Source organism: Anguilla anguilla, chromosome 7 (genome assembly GCF_013347855.1).
Source record: "Anguilla anguilla isolate fAngAng1 chromosome 7, fAngAng1.pri, whole genome shotgun sequence".
Lineage (NCBI taxonomy): Eukaryota > Metazoa > Chordata > Actinopteri > Anguilliformes > Anguillidae > Anguilla > Anguilla anguilla.
This window is the reverse complement of record NC_049207.1, coordinates 8,738,892-8,760,331: the sequence shown is the minus strand read 5'-3', so window position 1 is coordinate 8,760,331 and position 21,440 is coordinate 8,738,892. Positions and strand designations below refer to the sequence as shown.

At 49.2% G+C, this 21,440-nt stretch overlaps 1 protein-coding gene across 2 annotated transcripts in view; it reads right to left on the bottom strand.

Annotated features, from left to right (window-relative positions):
• Positions 1–7,478: 7,478 nt before the first annotated feature.
• Positions 7,479–21,440, bottom strand: part of exoc4 (exocyst complex component 4) — a 149,897-nt gene continuing 135,935 nt past the window's right edge. The window contains exons 16-19 of one of the 2 annotated variants that reach the window (XR_004766012.1): positions 18,784–18,962; positions 18,324–18,483; positions 7,800–8,100; positions 7,479–7,709 (exon numbers count right to left, since the gene is read on the bottom strand). Coding sequence is in view for 1 of the 2 variants with exons in the window: in XM_035424698.1 (XP_035280589.1) it covers positions 7,863–8,100; positions 18,324–18,483; positions 18,784–18,962 (577 nt within the window). In the remaining variant the exon portion in view is untranslated. Of the gene's footprint in view, positions 8,101–18,323; positions 18,484–18,783; positions 18,963–21,440 lie in introns of both variants that reach the window. The other variant, XM_035424698.1, reaches the window with a different exon arrangement.

Genomic DNA, 21,440 nt, shown 5'->3' with positions numbered 1-21,440 from the left:
TGAACAATTAAGCCACTTTTCCACCGCATGGTACCGGCTCGACTCGACTCTACTCGCTTTTGGTACCAGGTACTCTGTTTTCCACTGCTGATAGTACCCCCGTCAATGTAGCTGGTCGTCATTAGCGACGCCGCATGAAACGCGTTGCTCTAGCCAATCAGTGGTCTGCAGTGTTTTCACGTCACCTCTTGGTATCGCCTCAGCTCGCTTGGAACCTCAACGGAGGTGATACCAAAAAAGTACCAAGTACCAGGTACTATTCACAACTTTTGCCCGATGGAAAACCAAAAAAAGTTGAGTCGAGTTGAGCCGGTACCATGCAGTGGAAAAGCAGCTTTAGATTGTCTTCACACCTGACTCCCAGGTAAAGGGAGGGTGGAAAACCAGCAGTTCTCAGCCTTCAAGGACCATGATTTGATCCCAGCAGTACAGTCCCTCCATGCGTACCCTCATTCACTCCAATCTACCGCATTCACTAAAGTAAATCCAGAACACAATTTAGCTCTCAGTTATCAATACGGGTCTCCATGAGTAAGACAGCACGATGCAAACACGAACGTAATGGGTCTCATGGACCGTTTGTTCAGCGCCATGTAAACACTTTGATCGAAGGACATTTTGCTTCTTAGATCACCGTGTTCCATTTGGAAGGAAGAATGTCGTAATTGTGAAGCCCAAGATTTTTTAACGGCATTTTGCGGTTTCATTTTGGCACGGTCTTCCAGCTCAGTTTATGCTCCTGTGAGGTCAATGTCTGACACCATACTGGCTCTGTAACATGAAGAGAAATACCGCCGCAAGCAATCGGTATCTGTACCCAATTTAGATTTTTTTAAACGGCACATGTACATGCAGTTTTTCCCAGCTCTGCAAGGGGAAGGTAGTACAGGACTGTTGATGCAGCATCCGCCTTTTTTTTTCCCCCAGACAATCCTTAAAAAACAGACCCTTTCCAATTCACAAATCACACATTCTGACAAATCTACATGACACAGGCATGGCTCAGGGGTCAAGTAGCAAAACAAAAAACAATCGCATTTTCTCCACTAGGGGGCATGTTTTTCAGTCAGTTCTGTGTATCGTAGTCCTTGTTCTCAAAACCTTTGTTTCTGGGTAAGATAATGCTGTATTATAGCTTTCGCCAGTGGCCCCAAGATCCAAAGGGGAAGGAAGCTTGTTCATTTTACGTGATCTGAAGTCACCCAGGTCCTTCTCGAGCGGAAGGCATATGACACAGTGAAGTGTGAGAATACAGGCTAATGGTGCCAAAATGGAATTGCAAATATGGTAATTTGGGTAAGAGGAGGCATGAAATTGCATATCTGGGCATGACAGAAATAGATACAGGCCGGATTTTTTTTTCTCCCTTTTTTTATTTTTAGGTCTGGGAGAGATTCGAGGGTAGGGGTGGAGAGATGGATTGGCTGAAGGGGAGGTTGGGAGGAGGAGGAGGAAAGGGCTTCCGTATACACTCAGTGGCCACTATATTAGGTACACCCGCTCGCTTGTAAATGTAAATAGCCTGTTCCTCCAAACAGCGAATCATGTGGTTTAATCAGTGAATATATGAAGCATACAGACCTTATAAAATGTTTCGTTGTGGTTTGACCAAATATTAGAATGGGAAAGTCATGTGATCTAAGCAACTTTGACCGCGGCAAGATTGTTCGGTGCCAGATGTGGTGGTTCTAGCATCTCAGAAATAGCTGGACTACTGGCATGCGGTAGTTTCTAGAGTTTACAGAGAATGGCGCGATAAACTAAAAACACTAAATGAGAGGCAGTTCTGTGGGTGAAAACCACTTGTTTATGAGAGAGGTTAAAGGAGAATGGGCAGACTCGTTTAAACAAACAGAAAGGCTGTAAATGCTCAAATAACAGCTGTTTGCAGCAGCGGCGAGCAGAAGGGCATCTCTGAATGCACTACGTGTCAAAACTTGAAGCGGATTGGCTACAGCAGCAGAAGACCCCGCTGCGTTCCACTCCTGTCAGCTGAGAACAAGAAGATGAGGCTTCAGTGGGCACATGATCAGGAAGACGAGATGATTGAAGATTGGAAAAAGTCATCCTGTCTGATTAATCAATTTCTGCTGAAAAATGCAAATAGCAGCGCATTTAAGATAGTTACCAACAAGTTTACTGGGAAATCAAAACTGGCCCATAATAATTACATGCTTAAGACAACCTTTTATTTAAATTTTGACATGAGAAAATTTGAACTAATTCTAAGGAATTTCTTATGAGATTTGTTCAAACTTTTTTTCAAACAAATTTCTTAAAGTGACAGCCCTAGTCTAAATCCCACACACGAAAGTCTTGTTCTTATTAAAAGCCTAACTAGGGACAGGAGTTGGAAACTAGCAATAGCTATAATCTCTGTATGCAGTACATCAGTTAGATCAACTTGTCTGTAACGAGTTGAAGTGGTACTGTGTTAACTTGACCTTGCCTTCTGGGGCTTCCATAATACATACTGTTCTTATTTCCGTATTTTGCCCTGACATTTTAGGAAAAATAGAAGCTAACACAATAAAGATTTAAAAAACACTTCATACTAAATGCAGACAAATAAATGAAAAGTAGCATGAATTCTAGAACACTAAAATGACTAATGAATAAAACTTCTAATCTCAGTTGCACAGACTCAATATATTTACCGGTTTCCACTAATGAATACTGAATAGTTGAATAAATGAAGTTTCAGTACCTAATTTGTAAACAGGGCCAACATCACTTGCAGATGTTTTATTCAAAAAAGTGAATGTCTCTGTTTTAATAGGACTGTCATTCTTTATTTGACTATGACTGTCTTCTCTATTTAAAAATGCTTATGACCCATGGGATGGACAAAAAGTACCTCAGAAGTTCTCATTTTTCAAAGAAAACTAGCATTTTAAAAAGGAAAGCACCTTTTGCATATACCGTCTGTGATTACAGGAATCCCAATCCCTATGGGTAAATCCAGCCACACACACACACACACACACACACACGCACACGTATGCACAAGCACACACACACAAAATGCAGTGTTATTAAAGAAGGATAATGGATGGTCCAATTATCTGCGTGAGCTCCAGAGGTACCTGCAGTGAGGTGAGCGGCTCTCAGGTGAAGCTGACAGGTGACAGGCGAACAGCTGGAAGGATACCGCCACATGTCGGGAGTCCCCCCCCCCACCCCACCCCACCCCACCCCAACAGACCCCCAAACGCGCCCCCCGCTCCCCGCTGTTGGGGCTCTAGCGCCGCTCTGCGTGACAGAGAGCCATAAGGTGAGCAGTGGTCATGCGGGCGGGCTCCGGGGGCCCCTGCGTGACGGGGCTAGGGAGGGGCCGGCTGACGGGGCCCGTCTGCAAGCGGGGGTTTTGGACGCGGTCCGAGCCGATCCGAGCTTGTGCCAGGAGCTGGCCCCCTGAGGGGGAGGGGGAGGGGGTGGGGGTGGGGTGCGGGGGCGGGGGAGACGTCAGAGGACCCACGACTGCTGACGATGAGGAATCGCTTTGATAAAGCCCAACACAAACACAAGTCATTAGGGTGGCGCGGGTCTGGACGCACGCTGGGGCACCATATGGTGGGATTCATAAAAAAGTGTTGCCGTGCAATTTAAGCGTAACGTTTAAAAAAAGAAAAAGAAATCTGTTTAACTTCATCAAAGGAAGTGATGCGTCAGTGAGCACTGTACCTCCTTTTTTTTTTTTTTTTTTTTTAAATACAAAAGGCTTCTCGTCATTAAAAAAGTGCTTTTACCAGATTTTACTTGCTCATAGCAGAAACTAGGTTGATAGAAATAACCTTTTGAAACCGTGGCATTATGAAAAACAAACGACAGGAGGAGAGTAGGTGTAGCAGGGTCGTTAGCAAATATTAGATACACTGGCAGGACATGCTGGGCAGCTGCTGCTATTAGAACTGCAGGGTACAGTCAATGATTCATATAAAAGTTCATTTTCGGATTACAAGATACTATAAAAATGAAATTAAAATCAGTTCCTTCCCATTAAACTCTTCAACCTCTGAGCAACATCAAAAATAAGTAACTGTTTTTTCTAAATATATTTTCTTTACTTCACCAGGAAACTAGAAGTGTTCGTAATTCCTTTTATGCTGCGTAGATAAATGTGATTTGTGGAATTAAAAGATTATTTAGGCTATTATTTTTTATTTCCGAGTCAATCTTACAGAAAGGGTTTTTCTAAGATTGAGAAGGCCTATACCACATAACGCCATCATAGGCAGGCCGATTATGTCTAAACAAATGCCTTTGTTGGGTTCCATCTTTCATCCAGTAGCTTCCCAGTATGCGACAAGGGGGTAAAGGAGGGACAGGCCCTTCGTTTCTGGTATACCTTTAACCTAATAATTTAAGCAAACTGCGTAACGCATTCTAGACTGTTGCATACTCCGCTAAGAAAAAGAAAGACCATCTGACTAGCTAAGTGGCTAGCCAAATAGCGCTTCCTATTTAATGTCTGCCTTCTCAGGGTACTTCCACACATAAAGTTATGTTTCCTTAACTGAACCTAATGCCAGAATGATGCATTGTTTTGTTTTTCAGTTGGTCCCCTTCGCTTTCACAAAGGTAAAAAAACGGTCAAAAACTTAAAATAAATGTTATTCAATTATTAGACAGCTGCAAAAAGATAATTTCAGGTGAATTGAATCTGCATACATAGTTACACTTTGTTTCTCCCAGCCTTTGGCATTAGACTATGCAAATAACGAGGTAGACTACGTTAAGGTCGACAATTACCACCCAAAACTGGGTAATGTACCAAAAAAAATTATTCCAGATCAAAATAAATCATTGTTTCAGAACTGTGATCATGGAATATAGCATAATTTTCAAGAAGTAAAAATAAGTGGGAACTATAAGTAATATAGGTCAAAAGGACACTAAAGATCATGGAAAATCTACAGAGCCAAACTTGCAGGCCTACAGGAAGAAATATGTGATACATTCAAAAGAAATGCATGGTCATGGAGCTTCTTTCAACAGCTGCTGCGCACTAATTTGCAGTTAAACTAGCACATAAAACCAGCTGGCAGGTGACAGCTCCAGAATGTTTCCACTGTTTGCGTTGGACTGTCAGATTCTACTGATATTACCAGTCAGAACCTCTGTTCTTTGTGTGTGTGTGTGTGTGTGTGAGTGTGTGTGTCTGTGTGAATTTGTTGAGAATTATGTAAGGAATAATTTTCACATACCAAAAAACACCCACTTGAATGAACCTCATGGCCTGAATAATTTTAGACTGCATACCTAGCTACAGTAGATGTGCAGAAAGCTGTCTGACAGTTTAACACTTCTCCTCTGGATGCCTTACTCACAATATGGAGAAACGGAACAAAGCCAGAGAAATGTAAATTAGCGTATAATGACATTTTGAGAATGCCGTTACAGCAATATCCAATTTCAGGATAATTTTGCCCGATTCTATATTGCATGCTCCACTGCACCTAAACCATTTACACAACATTAAAACAAGATCTTTTTATGTGTACACACAGCCACGGCAGCAGACAGAAATAGACACGGTTTAAACATTTACATTGTTTAATTTTATATGACATCTGAATACACGGCCAAATCGGGGATTTTACTCACATTCAGTGCTGATGGACTGAACTCTTCAAGGCAATTTCTTTAGACACACCCTTTTATGCATGTCCTGAATTGAACACACGGTACATTCTTTCCACACAGCTAATTACTGAACAACAATTATTTAATATGTGAGATGTAAGGAACAATGGTTTTATGTTTTAAAAATTAAAATACATAATGACAAATCAAAACAGTAATGTCAAACATTCGCTGGACTAATGGAGTATTGGTACTTTATGCAGTAATATTGAGCACTAGTTCCTTTTCCTGTAGTTATCAGTGTTCCTGTGCACAGTGTTCAACTTGAGATGCAAGAGTGGCTTCCCACTAACATATGGCACTGTTCATCTGGGGGGGTGGGGGGGGGTAGTGGAAAGAGTAAATAGGAATTAGCACCCCCCTCCCTCCACCCCACACCCCACTGTACTGAGTACAGTCAAAAATTCACCCATCACTTTTTCATTCCACCTTCACCGTACTAAGTACAGCCAAAGACACGCCCGTCAGAGAGCACAGTCAAACGCCCTTCTACTGCACAGTCGACTGCACAGCCGTCACAGGGAAGAAACACCGCTAAACCAGCGTGGAGCCACGCTGGGCTTTGTGGTTTGGCTACGGGAGCGAGAACCTCACCGCTTAGAGAAGAGGCGGGAATCCTGGGCAGCTAGCGCCGCGCGTAGCGTCTACCAGAAACGCCGGCGACTCGACAAAACAAGATTTTTAAAAAGGCGAACGCTAATCCCCCTCGCAGCTACGCGCCCGTGTTTTTAATATGGATTTCAGACAGCGAGGGCCGATGATGGATGGCGGTGTTGAGCTCCGGGAACACCGCCGCAGCCTCACTCTCCTGTGTGCGGTATTGACATGCCTTCCTCTCCTCTCCCCCCCCCCCTCCCCCCCCTCCCTCTCTCTCATTAAGCACTTTTCTGCAGAGTTAATGAACTAAAAGCGTCAGGGGACCGAATGATTCCTTCCACAAAGAACAGAAGCAAACTTTTAAAAGTTGCGGATCTGAGGGGGGCGCATCGCCGCATCGAGGCCCGGCTAAGAGAGAGCCGCGGTTCTGAGACCCCCAACGCCACGCTTTACCCAACGCTTTACCTAATGCCACTCTTTACCTAATGCTTTACCTAATGCCATGCTTTACTCAACGCCTTGCTTTACCCAACGCCTCGGTTTACCTAAAGCCACACTTTACTCAACGCCATGCTTTACCCAACGCCATGCTTTACCCAACGCCTCGCTTTACCCAACGCCACATTTTACCCAACATACGCGCAGCCAGAGAGGACGCCAGATTAGCCTCTTTCTCTCCACATCCGTACGTGCAGGGGGCAGAGCGGCTGCAGTGTAATTCCCATGTCCCGGGTTGTGAGGTGGAGCGGATGCAGGCGTGGGAGCGGAGGTCTCGGTGCTGCAGATACAAGCGGCCCTGCGCGACTCCACACACACGCGTGCAGAGGAGGAACAGCTGTAATTGAAAGCAGCGGTTTGACATTAGAGGGAAATGAAATGAGAACGGATCCCAAACGCGTTCGGCAGCCCCCCCCCACCCAACACCCCCCGCGGGGGCCGCACCGGGCAGGGGTCAAGCAAGACTTCATCTGTGGAATCGCAGGGCGCTGTGTGTGTGCGTGTGTGTGGGCATGTGCGTGTGTTTGGGGGGGTGTGTGTGTGTGGGGGTGTGTGTGTGTGCGTGTGCATGTGCATGTGTGTGTGTGTGGGGGTGTGTGTGTGTGCGTGTGCATGTGTGTGTGTGTGCGTGCGTGCATGCATGTGTATGTGTTCCATGGGCAGTGAAAGGGCAGAGGGTGTACTGAAAGGCCAGTGACCTGGGCTATGCACTGTTTCAGGCGGGGGGGGGGTGGGGGTGGGGGGGGGGTGTGGGTTTCAGACGGTGGTGATTTCAGACTCTGGGCAGGACTCGGGGATTACAGGGACAGGCGGTGTCAGACACTGATGATCTGGAGCTTGTCATAAAGTAAAGAGGGATTTTCTATAGTAACCCGGGGCACTGGAGGAGGTGCAGGAGGTGAGGAGGTGCAGAGGGGTGAGGAGAGAGCCGCAGAGTCAAACACTGGAGACCTGGGGCTTGTAAAGATGTAAAGAGGGGCAGCCATTTTGGCGAAGGCCGGGGTGGGGAGAGGGACGGGCTTCAGACGGTGGTGATCTGGGGCTTGTACAGTAATGATGTAAAGAGGGGCTGCTCTGTAGCGATTTTGGCGGAGGCCGGGGGGAGGGCGACAGCGACGGCGTCAGACGGTGGTGATCTTCTTGTCCTTGGTGGCCTGCTTGATGGCGGCCTGCTCGCAGATGATCTCCTTGAGGCGCTGCAGCCGCACGTTCTGCACCGTCTGGTCCCCCACGCCCGTCTGGCTGCGGTGCAGCAGGCTCAGCGCGTTGATGTACTCCAGCTCCGTGTACCGCACCCCCTGGTCCACCACCAGGTTCAGCAGCTCGTCCGCACTGTTGTACAGCATCTCGTAGTACTGCCTGAGAGAGGGAGAGAGGAGGGAGGGAGAGAGGGAGAAAGGAAGGGAGGGAGGGAGAAAGAGAGAGAGGGAGGGAAGGAGGGAGAGAGAAGGAGGGAGGGAGGGAGAGAGAGAGAGGGATGGAGATTGGGAGGGAGGGAGGGAGAGAGAGAGGGAGGGAGGAGATTGGGAGGGAGGGAGGAAGAGAGAAGGAGGGAGGGAGAGAGAGAGGGATGGAGATTGGGAGGGAGAGAGAGAGAGGAGGAGGGAGGGAGAGAGAAGGAGGAAGGGAGGAAGGGAGAGAGGGAGGGAAGGAGGGGGACAGACGGAGAGAAGGAGAGAGGTCAGTTAAAACATCCACCACATGCTTGCGAGAGAAAGAAACGAGAGAGCTCATCACTCCAGAACTCCTCGTGGTACTGGCTCGATGCCCGAGCTCTGACTTTAAAGGTGCGAACTGTGACTAAACTCATTAGGGCTGCGAGACTGGGCCATCACCGGAGCAACTAGATACTTTAACGCCCACGCAACCGGGATGAGATTCAAAGACAATGACAGTTAGTAGCCCTCCGATGCGACAGGGGCAGTGAAGCAACAGCTATAGTCATAAAAGCTGGTGCTAGCGCTGCTGCGTGTAGCATAACTGCAAATATTATTTCTTCTGGAACACTCCAAAATGTGAAACTACGTATTTTGAAGCAATTAAGAGAGCTTGCACCGACTGAAAATTAACAGCTTTGGGACAGCGATTCATCTCAGAAGTTGCTCAACATTTGTGCTTTCCCAGCGCAAAGTCAAGTGGAGCATCACGTACTGTAACCAAATAAATATGCAAATCAGCGGTTCAGTGCCTGCAGTGCAGGAACAAACAACATTCTCTTGCTAACTAGCCTGCTACAGAATTACTGGAGCCTTTTTAGCATTCAAATGCGTATGAATTCAGTCATTAACGCATAACTGTTTCGCTCTTGTCGTTTCGATCGGGCGATGTTATTTTAACAAAACCGCATTTTGCCCGAAGTCTGAGTTCCAGACGCTTTTGACCTTAAAAAGCGACCGGCAGCCCTAATAATCGATCCGGAGAAACGGATCAGATTGTGCGGCCGGGCGGCCGCGGGCAGCCCGTCCGTAACCGAGGGAAACGGAGCCGGCGGTACGGGGAGTGACGAGCGCAGCTAAATATGCACCTGCGTCAGCAACGACCCAATTAGGCCAGCACCTCACGCGCGTCCCGGGGCAGAACCACCGCTATCCACCCGGGCACAGTTCTGGCCCGCGTCCAAATAGAGCCACTCCGCTCATTTATCGGTCATTCAGAGTGGCACACGCCCCTCAAAATAAGACGGGGAGAAAAGAACTGACCAGCGTTAGGAGAGCACTGAGACACTCTTACGACACTGAGACTCATTCAGATGTAGACTGCCACTGCGTTTGATAGCTAGCTTAATAGCATTTTACGAGACAGAACTATATACAGTAATATCTATTTAAAAAATAGCCTGCTTTGATTAACCTACAACTGGCCGGTTTTAATAGGAGTTCACTTGCCATCATAACGATGATGAAACTCAGGAGGGAGGACAATAAAGATAATTGTGTACTGATACTGTCCCACCCCCCACCAAAAACAAATGTTCTTTTCGATCTCTGAAAAGACCTCTTACTTAAGTGCCTCTCTGTACCCATATAAAAAAGAATAAGGTGGGATTTAAATGGCTATAAAACACCCCCAGACTATATTAGAGCAGCCAGGCTGAAAATTAAACCTCTGCATTGCTCTCAGGAATAAGAAAAATAGGGTTAGCCAAAACCCACATTTACACATTACGAAGCCCGTTCAAGAGATTGCACGTCTATTTTGGCACTAATTCCAAATTCAAAGGTGAAACGAAGTTTCATACATTGTACAAACGACACTTTTCGACTGAGTTTGAATTTCTGTCCGAAGGCCTTTGTGCGTGGAGTTTGCGTGTTCTCCCCGTGTTCTCCCCGTGTTCTCCCCATGTCCGCGTGGGTTTCCTCCAGGTGCTCTGGTTTCCTCCCACAGTCCAAAGACATGCAGGTTAGGCTAACTGGAGGCTCTGAATTGCCCCTGTGCATGAGTGTGTGAGTGACTGGTGTGTGTGGGCCCTGTGATGGATTGGCGACCTGTCCAGGGTGTATTCCTGCCTCTCGCCCACTGCATGCTGGGATAGCCCCCCCCCAAGACCCTGACCAAGAATAAGCAGAAGAGAAGGCCTGCTCAGTTAACCCACAGGATCGCCCATGCACAGCGTGTTTACAGAAACAAAAACAACGCGTCCTCTTTTTTGACAATTAAAAGTTGGAGTGATCTGAACAAAGCATGCCTCTCCCCTCAAAGTGATTTCCCTCAGGCGTTAGAGGCATGCGTAATCGGGGGGGGTGCCGAGATTGAGATGCAGCACGCGGAGTAAAACCTTGGACGCCTCATTGTCTGAGAGATTACTAAGGTCTCATTACGGCTAAGTATTTTTACGCGCGAAGCACACCCCCTGGACAGGGTGGCAGTCACTTGCATTGCCGTTTACGTTTCCGTAATGGGGAAAATGCACCGTTTTTTATGGAACCGAGCCGGGAACTAAAACTTGCTAAAGCCTTTTTTTTCGGAACGCAGACGCCAGATACGAGGCAACTAAAGCGGGGTAAATTAGGGCTGTAAATACATACCTGCGCGGGGCTGCCAACTTTCAGAACAGAAATTATTGGGAAGGAACGCGAGCCGCCTGTCCTAACGTCCCATTCATATTATATTGGGTATGGCAGAACTGCACCATGGGAAATAAGCCAGCGCTGTTTATGGCTCTTCGCCGTTACAGCGCGAGTTCAAATATTCCTGAGCGTGTAGCGTCACGTTCGCGCGGCTGCGCTGGGGCAGTTAGCCGCATCGCTGGAGCTCTCCGGCACGGTCTGCTCCGGTGTGGCCTTCCCCAGGTGTAAAACTGAAATATTCAGGGGCACCATGCTCCGGTGTGGCCTTCCCCAGGTGTAAAACAGAAATGTTCAGGGGCATCATGCTCCGATGTGGCCTTCGCCAGATGTAAAACAGAAATGTTCAGGGGCACCATGCTCCGGTGTGGCCTTCCCCAGGTGTAAAGCAGAAATATTCAGGGGCACCATGCTCCGGTGTGGCCTTCCCCAGGTGTAAAACAGAAATGTTCAGGGGCACCATACGGCCATTTATAATGTGAAAGGGGCAGAAGGCATTTTGGTCACAGTGCTGATTTGCAAGTGTACACTATTCTCACTGGCAATAATCCAGCTAGTTTGCTAGTTAAAAGCTACCAGTAAATTGGTCAGGGGTTCAGCTAGCTAGGGTCCCCAGCTAGTAAAACATATAGCAGGTCGACAGTGTTGACTCATACGGCTTATTCCCTGCTTGTTTCTGAAAGGTGTGCGCAGACGAAATGCTCTTGCTAAGTTTCCCTATTTGACTTACACGGTGAACCAACTTTAAAACAGAAGCAGTCCACAGGGGCAAACCAAGTTAGCCCTCGGACCTGGTTGCTGAAAGGTAAACAGTTTCCCACCTCAGGGCCGTTAATTGATCATCTTAATTAAACCGCTGCAGTAAGGGGTAAGGGGGGGGGGGGGGGGGGGCAGGCTTGGGCGACAGCTGCGGGGAGCGACAGCCAAAAGACATTAAGTCCCGTGTAATGTGCTGTAATCCGAACGTAAGCGCCGCTAACGCCGCTAACGCCGAAGGATGAAGCGGAACGCGTCTGAACACGGGGCCTCTGGGTTCGGCGCTCAACACCTCGCCGAGCGTGTTCAGAAGCAGTTGACGCTCGACGACGAAAACATCTGCCTGCCGCACGTACGCTCCCTCGCCGCCGTCCCCAAAGCGAGACCGCACGCCTTTCTCCGGCCCGCCAGCAGAGGTCGCCGTCTCGCTGCCTGCGCGGCGGCCGCGGGTAACGGCTGAGGTGACCCTCTTCCCGCTAACTCTCCCTCCCTCGCCGAAACACCTGGTCGCGATGGCTCAGGTGCGGGGGGGGGGGGGGAAAGAGAGAGAGAGGGGGCACTTCACAGCCGAGATGCCGACTCCAATCGCTTCATTAACCGGGCGCTTTTAATTCATTTCCCCGCAGCGGAGCGCTGTTAATGAGATTAAATCTCGCCCGCTCTTACCCCGCGCCTGCGACGCCCCCCCCAGCCGCCCTCAGCTCTCCCATTAGGAGGAGATAATGAAGAGCCGCACTCTGCGACGCAGAGACAAAGCGCCGCCGCTCCGGCCGCCGCGCGCGCCAGCCGCCACAAACACCTGCGAGCGCGCCATTAAATTTTAATTAGCCCGCGCGCGGCGGCGGGCAGCGCCCGCGTGCCCGCCGCATTAAACTCATTTACGGAGCGAGCGGGGCGGAGACGCGAGGAGACTGATGCGGACGGGGTGGGGGGGGGGGGGGGGGAGAGAAAAAACAGCATCAGCACAATCCGCTCGGCTAATTTCCGACGCGTACGACATCACGGCCGTTAAAGGCTGCTTCTGTCAGCGCGTTTGCGGCGTCGCGCTCGTTAGCGCGCGGCACACTGAACGGACCGACGGGCAGGGCGCCCCGGACAACCTTCTCCATCAAGCGGAGAGCGCCGCTTGTCATCGCTAACGCTAACAAACGCCAGCGGTCCGGGCCGCGAGTCGATGCGTCGAGTTTCTCGCCTCGCAAAAGCAAAATTCCCGAGAACTCGGAGCGGCGTCTCCAGAGGTCTTTCCTGCTTCTGAACTCCGGAGGAGAGGTGACCTCACAGCCCATAGATTTTCGGTGATTGATTCCCCCACATTTCCAAGCAGTAGCTCGCTGGAAATCTTTAGTTTCGGCCTTCTCTGTGCTCGACTCGCTGGCCTGCTCTCTCGGCGCTCGACTCGCTGGCCTGACCTCTCTGCAAGCACAACACTGGTTCCCAGGAACGTACGGAACCCGCTGCATTTCTACCTGCTACAGCTCACAAACACTTCACAGTGGACTGAAGCGTTGAGAGTGAAGTTGTGCCCGCTCCCTCACGGGTCTGTGTGTGGGCGGGAGTGGGAGTGGGGGTGGGTATGGGTGTGAGTGGGGGGCACTGCCCTCCCCCGCAGTCATTAGCGCAGCCGCTGTTCAGCCCGTGGGTAAACAGAGCGGGGGCCCTGCCCCCATTTCACGCCCGCTTACCGCCCTCGTTTCAGACCCAACCCCCCGACGCTGGCGCGTCCGTCAGAGTGCCCGCCCCTGCGCCCGGCGGCAGAGCTGAAGAACGCGGCGACATGGCGGTGTCACATGGCGCCATGGCGGGCGGGCGGGCGGGCGCTGGGTCGCTGCGCAGGCCCCGGCAGCGGGGCTGTACCGCGACCGTCGCGCCTCACCGGACAGAGAAGACCGCAGAGGCGCCGCGCTCCAGCGCTCCGCTGGGCTACTGCTGACACCGGCAGAATGCTAATGCACCCTATACAGGCCTGAGTGTGTGTGTGTGTGAGTGTGGGAGTGAGTGAGTGTGTGTGTGTGTGTGTGTGTGTGTGTGTGTCTGTGGGAGTGAGTGTGTGTGTGTGTGTGGGAGTGAGTGTGTGTGTGTGTGTGCTTGTGTGTGAGTGTGTGTATGTGTGTGAGTGTGTGTGCGTGCATGTGTGTGTGTGCGTGTGTGGGAGTGAGTGTGTGTGTGTGTGTGTGTGTGCGTGTGTGAGTGTGAGTGAATGTGTGTGTGTGTGTGGGAGTGAGTGTGTGTGTGTGAGTGTGTATGTGTGTGTGTGTGAGAGTGTGCGTGTGTGTGGGAGTGAGTGTGTGTGTGTGTGTGTGTGGGAGTGAGTGTGTGTGTGTGTGTGTGTGTGTGTGTGTGTGAGTGTGTGCGTGCGTGCGTGTGTATGTGCGTGTGTACGCTTGCGAGTGTATATGCATGTTACCTCAGGGAAATCAGTTTTAATTGTTGAAAAATAAAAATACTGTGTTTTTTTCTGAGATGTTCCAGTAAACAGACTCAGTATGGATGGTCCTCTGCATTAACAGGCGGTTCAGCACACAAACATTTAACAAAACCACACGTTTCACAATCACTTCACTCTGCATATTTCAGCAGACAAGATCAGAACTCACACACCCATCGTGTGGCGAGTGCAGAGACCTTAGACCTCTCATCAAAACACACAGCTGTCCAGCCCGAGCCGGAGGAGTTTCTCAGTGAGAGAGAGAGAGATGGAGAGAGAGTGATGGACAGAAACAAAGACACACACTGCCAATTATGCGTGTGTATAAAAAGCAGCTGCTAGCTCTCTGTGGGCTGAACTCCGTGACAGGCAAAGGAAAAGACCTCTTTCTGCCCTTCTCACACTACGCCAGGACATTTCACACCTCAGATAGCTCACTGTCACCCCAGTAGGCATTCTGCAGTATGGGAAATAACACTACAGCACGTACAGATCCACAGCAGATTATTCTCATCATTTACTCAGCAGATGAAATCCCCAACATACTTTGGATGCTTGTACATTACATTTTTTATGTAACACTTGCATCAAGATCATATTAGCATAGGATCAAACCCCCTCGGTTGTATTTCTGTATTTGACAAAACCGTCCTTTGAAAGGCTTCAAGCCTCTTCCTCCGCATTGGAGAAGCGACCGGTGAACGCAGTGCACGGTTACGCCACTAGGTGTCAGTGTTTGCTTGGCCTGGCGCTCCCCCCCGGTCGCAGTGTTGATTCAGAGACGAGGAGCCGGCCCAGCCTCTCCTCAGTTTAAACTAAAATCGATGGTTATTACTGTGTCCTTGCAGAGATCCCGCGCAGCGGTGATTCTGATGTGGGGCTGACCTCTCCTCTTCATCGCCCACAGGGGCTTATCTGAGTTTCAGCAGAGAGCAGGAGAATCTCATTCTCAGGCCCATTTCAGACCACAATCACACGGGCGTCCAGGGTGAAGCAGGGCGCGCGTGTGTGTGTGTGTGTGTGTGTGTGTGTGTGTGTGTGTGTGCGCTTGTGTGTGTGTGTGTGTACGTGTGTGTGTGTGTGTGTGTGTGCGTGTGTGTGTGTATGTATGTGTATGTGTGTGTGTGCGCGCGCGCTTGTTTGTGTATGTGTGTGTGTGTGTGTGTGTGGGTGCATGTGTGTTTGTGTGTGTGTGTGAACGCTCATAATCAACATCAGAAAGGAGCGCATAATAACAATAATAAGAATGTGTGTGTGTGGGGACGAACACACACACTCAGCCGCGACCTCCTGATTGGACTGGTCCTGAGCGTGCCCAGTTCATCAGAAAAGCCATGAATGTGTAAACAACGCGCTGTAATTTCAATCAGCACCTGCACCTTCCACCGGCGCCTGTAATCACGGGGGAAGAGGAGAACTGTTTACAGAAACAACGCAGTCAGGTGCCACAGTGTCATCGCTGTTATTCAAACAAAACCACCTATGACAAGAGAGAAGAAATAACAGGCTAATCAATGCCACTCACGCGAGGGGGAGAGGGCCTGAATGTAAAGGAGCTCGCGACGGAGCTGAATTCCAATTACCGGGACGGATAATAGATGCCTGCTCCTGAACTGCTCGAAGTTAGAGTGTGACACGGGACTGGGGAGGGGGGGCTCGTGGTGTTCAAAACCACCGTCAGAAATGTATTGGAGAGGTCAGGTGTGAGAATCATTAGAAGAATATCATTTTACATATCGATGTTTTTAAGGTCACTGTACATTGGTAAATTACACAGTCTGTCTCCAGCAGATGTATGGCAGAGGGACAGAGATACACACACAGTATTATTATACGCGCGTGTGTCTCAGCGAGACCGCTTGTCACTCAAACCACGTTCGGCGGCTGCTGACTGCTGATGTTTCCTGATTGGAATTCCGCACATGAAAGGCTGCTATCAGGGAAACGACTTTGCAAAGACGTTCTCCTGCATCCACAACACAGCACCGCAAACCTCAACTTCGTCACAAAACCCAGAGACCGGATTACTGCACCTCAGCTCTGTCAATAAACCAGACCAGGCCTGATGACTGCACCCCAGCCCAGGAACTAAACCAGACCAGGCCTGATGACTGCACCCCAGCCCAGTAACTAAACCAGACCAGGCCTGACTACAGCTCTGTATCTAAATCAGGGAGGCCTTGTTACTGTATTACAGCACCACTATTGTCCCAAAATAGCACAAGGTGACACTTCAAAGCCCCAGGGGACTACTAGTCAATTCTATCGCCCAATGGATGAATGCAATTCACAATAACAGCCACAAAGGTTGGTTGTCCTCTGATTGGCAGTTTGGAGTTCCTGACTGAAGACAGTTCACACTGATAAAATACTTGAATATATTCAGATTTTTAAATGCAACATTTGCACAAGAGGCAAGCTAAATATGGTTGGTGGCTACTTTATTTATTTTTTTTACAAGAAGACTCGATTGCTAACTAGCATTTTCAGAATCCCAGTGACATGTTGCTTAGCAAGTTAGCCAAACCCTTACTTTTTAAGCAAAAGTTCTCTCCCCAATTTATCTAGCTTACAGCAAGCGGAGGATGACAACAGTGACAAGTGTGTGCACCGCTCCAGCCTGCATGGTAATTGAGTTTGCTAACTATCAACACATCGCTCCGGGCGGGTGGAATTGCTTTTGTGACAGCAAGGACCTTACGAGGCTGCCCTGCCACAAACGCTAATTTAAATCAGGGGGTGACCAAATCAAGTCCTGGAGCGCCAGAGCTTCAGCAGCAGACCTTCCTCTCGATCAGCAGCCAAATAAAGCCTTCAGAACGAGGGGCGTGCGATTCCTCGACCAATCAGCTTGAAGAAATCACGAGTACTGACACACACTGAAAACCAGCCGACACCGTAGCCCTCCACAACTGCATTCTGACACCCGTGATTGAAATTGATAAGGATTACTGGTTAAGAAATTTGCATGCTTAGCTGACTTAATCTGGGAGAGGACCCAACAAAACATTGATAACAAGCAGAGCAGCCAATGTAGCCAGATCCATTCTGGGGCTATCGTCAAGCCACTTTTTTGGGTTATTAAGTTAATTACAAATAGCTGCTTGTTTTTAATACAATGTTGACAAAATAAAAAGTGGAGAAAGCTTGTGAAGCAGAAAATAAGATCGAGGTTTGTGATATAATTTTCTCGACAAACGAATAGCTGTCTATTTTCAACACCACATTTTTATGATTTTCCGAAATTAAGAATTGCACATTTATTTTTATTACCGTGTTCAGAAAATAAAAATAGCCCAGAGGATACAAAGTTTGTTGCATAATTTTCCTTACAACTGGTACAGAATATACAATTGGTACTGATTTACATGAGCGCACCAGTATACATCTGGGCTGCCAAAAATAAAGGCTCGGCTTCAGGTACACATGTACGCATAATTAGCCAACACGAGTCAAAACTTTCTCCTAATATTGCTGCATCACTGAAGATAGAGAGACAGTGACTTCAAGAGTTAGTTACTGCTCCTCCCACGCAAAGCCTGCCCGGCCCACACACTCTTTGATTAACCGCACGTGTGGAACGAGCGCTGAGAGGGGGAGGAGTTAGCGCTAAGAGGGGGCGGGGTTAGCACAGAGAGGGGGCGGAGTTAGCAGGGAGGGGGAGGAGCGAGCGCTCAGAGGGGGCGGAGCGAGCGCACTCCCTCTCCGAGGCCGGGAGGGTAGGGAAGGGTAGGGGTGATTAATCACTCAGAAGGCCGGGCTCATTAGGAAACGCTCACTCGTGTGATGTAAGCACTTTGGGTGAAGCCTTAATTGCTTTCAGGAGGCGCTTTTCCTGGAAAGAGCAGCTGCGGCTTGGGCTGGGGCGTCGCCATGGAGACAGCAGGTACACAAAGCCGGGCGCGTGGCAAACAGCCAGGAGTGCGGCGACGCCAATCGACCATAAACGGCAACACAAAGCTGTGCCAGGAGGAGGACACGATGGTGGGAGGCGCGGGTGGGAGGCGTGGGGGGGAGGCAGTGCACCACACAGTTAGAGAACTGGCCTGGCCTTGCAACCCAAAGGTCACAGGCTCAATTCCCAGGTAGGCCACTGACGTTGCATCCTTGTGGAAGGTACTTAGCCTGAATTGCCTCAGCAAATATCCAGTTGGATATGGTTACGATGTAAAGTGTTGTGAAAGTCGCTCAGGATAAGAGCCTGTAATGTACTGTAAGTCTGTAATGTACTGTAATGTAATGTAATGTAAGTCTGTAATGTAATGTAATGTAATGTAGAAAAGCGGTAATGCGCTGTAACAGCGTACGTGGTGGAGCGGGACGCGGGGCTCTCTCACCGGGCGAAGTCCAGGTCGGCCTCGCGAGACATGGTGATGTTGGTGAGGTTCTGCTGGAGCACGAAGATGTTCCGGCACATCTTCTTAATCCCAGACTCGCTGATCCGCTTAAAGTACTGAGCCCCATTTATCAGGATGCAGGAGATGAGGTGACCCAGACCTGTGGAGAGATCAGTCATATGCTCACTATAACCTAAAAAAGCTAGAGACCAGTCACATATACACACTCACTATAACCTAAAAAAGCTGGACACCAGTCACATATCCACACTCACTATAACCTACAGAGACCAAGCACACATACAAACTCACCATAACCAACAAAACCTAGAGAGACCAGTCACACATATGAACTCTAATAAACTTTCTGGCCATTCGCGCACACACTTTTGAACAGCACGTTCACTCTTCCTAAGATCCCGTCTATTCTCACTGCTGACCAAAGCACAAGCTCAGCTACCTTCAAAGATGTACTGGAACTTGTGCTGCTGCAGGGCGGCCCCCATGACCTCCTCAATGGCGCTGATGTCTTTGTTCAGCTTCACCACCAGGGGGTCGTAGTCCATGCTCTCCACATTGGCTACAATGGCGTAGTTCCCCTGCTTGGCCAGAGGGATGAGATAGTGGAAGCAGTGCACCCTGGGATAGAAGGGGAGAAAACACAATCATATCACAGATTCCCTATAGAAACTAATTACCATGGTTCAATTAGCTCTATAAACCAAAACCAGTTTACTCATGATAAAAATGTTTCATATTGATAGACCAAAACAGGTATCGACTGTCCATGAGTTTAGCCATAAATTTAGCAAAAATGTCAGATCTTACATACATTGGGCTAATTTAATAATGAAGAGGAGAAATTAAATCCATTAAATCCAGAAACAGATACATCCCCGTAGCCCACCATTGCAATAGGAGATTCAGCACACACCCTCTATATTAACCAGCTGATCAGATCCTGAGTTCCATACATCCTTGGCGCTTACATATTTTATGGATATTCCCAGTGGTTAAAAAAAGGGGCTTCCAATGCTACATTACAGTTCATGAATGCTTAATGACAGAACATCCGTTTCCGCAGATGTCCTTGGCCCAAACCTATTCATAGACGCTGCAATATTTGACCTTCAGCAGTAGCAGTGGCACATCTTTCACTATTAAGAGTACAGTCAGACCACCGGGTTCGACAAGAGAACATTCATCACTATACAGCGACCAGACCGGCTTCAGCGTGCGATCTGATACGGAGAACACTGACACCATCTCGCTTGGGGTCCTCACCTGGAATTAGCACTAATCTGACTGACATGTAAACACAGCAGCAGCTGCAGCATCTACAGGACTACACCCCTGTACCACTGAATTCGATCACGTGAAGATTTTGATTCAACCTCCTGCAATATGGCTGCAAAGCTATGAAACAGCCCGACTGAATGTGTGTGGGTAAAGATTGCGCGTTGAATTCAAAGGTGTCGGCGGCCGCACCGATTTAGGATCGGGACAAAAAAAATTACCAACGCCCCGCTGCCCAAACGTGACGCGGCCGCCCCGTGTGACAGAGCGGGGTTAGGGTTAGGGTTAGGGTTAGGGTTAGGGCTAAGCGGGGCGCGGGGCAGAGAGCATTAAAACGATGAACACGGCCCTCTCGTCGTTCGCCGCCTTCGATCGGGCGCGGTATAAGAGCACGCTGCGCGGGTGTGCTTATCGCCACGGAGATGCTCCCGTGATGTATGCCCCTAGTTATACTTTCATCAAAAGCACATAAAACTGTGCCGCCTCACAGCCATTAAAACGTACCAGTGGAACCCCCCCCACTCCGCCCCCCCCCACGCTATAAAAGCCCATCTCCTCCCCCCCCCTTTTTTCTGATGGTTTAATATACCTTAAAGCGCTGTCAAGGGAAATTTGCTTGATGGGAAAAGTCAATAGCGCATGGAAAAATGCTGAATGTCTGCCCCCCCCCCCCCCCATCATAAACGATAATCGCGTAAACCAAACAATATCTCACAACAATGGGGGGGGTGGGGGCGAGAGAGAGCGTGAACGGGCCGACGCTCTTACGCTGAGGTAATGGAGAGAGACCGTGGGGTTTGTTTTATAGGGCAGACCTGATTTACTGCTCCTTTGCATCCCCCCCCCCTTCCCCAGAGTAGAGTACACACTCCCCCCCCCCCCCTCTCCAGTCCACATGTCCAAGCTGGGCTTCTCATTTTCCTAGCATACGGTCCAAACTTGTTTGTATGTGCGTGGGCGTGGGGAGGAAGATTCCAGAATCCATGTCCATCCCCCCCCCCCCCCCCCCAAAACCCCACCTCTACATCTCTGTTTGAACGGCTCGACCGTTTGCTGCCCGTTTCTGATGGGACACGCTTCTTTTGTGGAAAAACCCCTCCCAGGCTGGGGAGGAAGCAGCAGGGTGAACTAGACTTGTGGTAAGGAGCGCTCTCACCCCCGCCACAACAGGACCGGATTAAAACCGCGAAGCTGAGACGGGCAAATAATCGACCCCCCCCCCCCCCATCCATTTAGTTCCCCTGCCTTTACCCCCACACTACATTCTGTCCACTAGACAAAGAGGATCCTCACACCTACCGATCCTAGTGCTCCCGTCTAAATAATGTGGAATGAAAGGGCCCATTGTTAAGGCATCGGTGATAACATTTGCATATCAATGACGTGTGCTCCACAAACCCAACAGCCTTTCTTCCCTGCGACAATAGGTCTAATCACCGGCGATGCAAATGAAGATGTTTTACAACTTGTAAGGCTTGCGAGAGCTCGCAAGTTTACAGGCAGTAGCACAAGCGCCGTTCGATAAAATCTCACCATTTACATCGGCGCGTTCGCTTATCCTAATTTTTCATGAAGCGTAATACGATTTGCGAAATAGCCCAAAGAATACATATCCTGACATTTTCCAAAGAGGCAAAGGGGTCATGTCAATTTAAAGAAATCTGCACAACCACAGCACGGCATTAACGGGGAAAGGAAGAGAGTTCTTTTATGTGCTAATGGAAACAGGAAGTTGGTGCTGACACATTTAAGTATCTCTGTTTCAGTAAGGCAAACTAGTCCGCTATTCTCGTGGATACTCGTTTCGAGAGGTCATTTTTC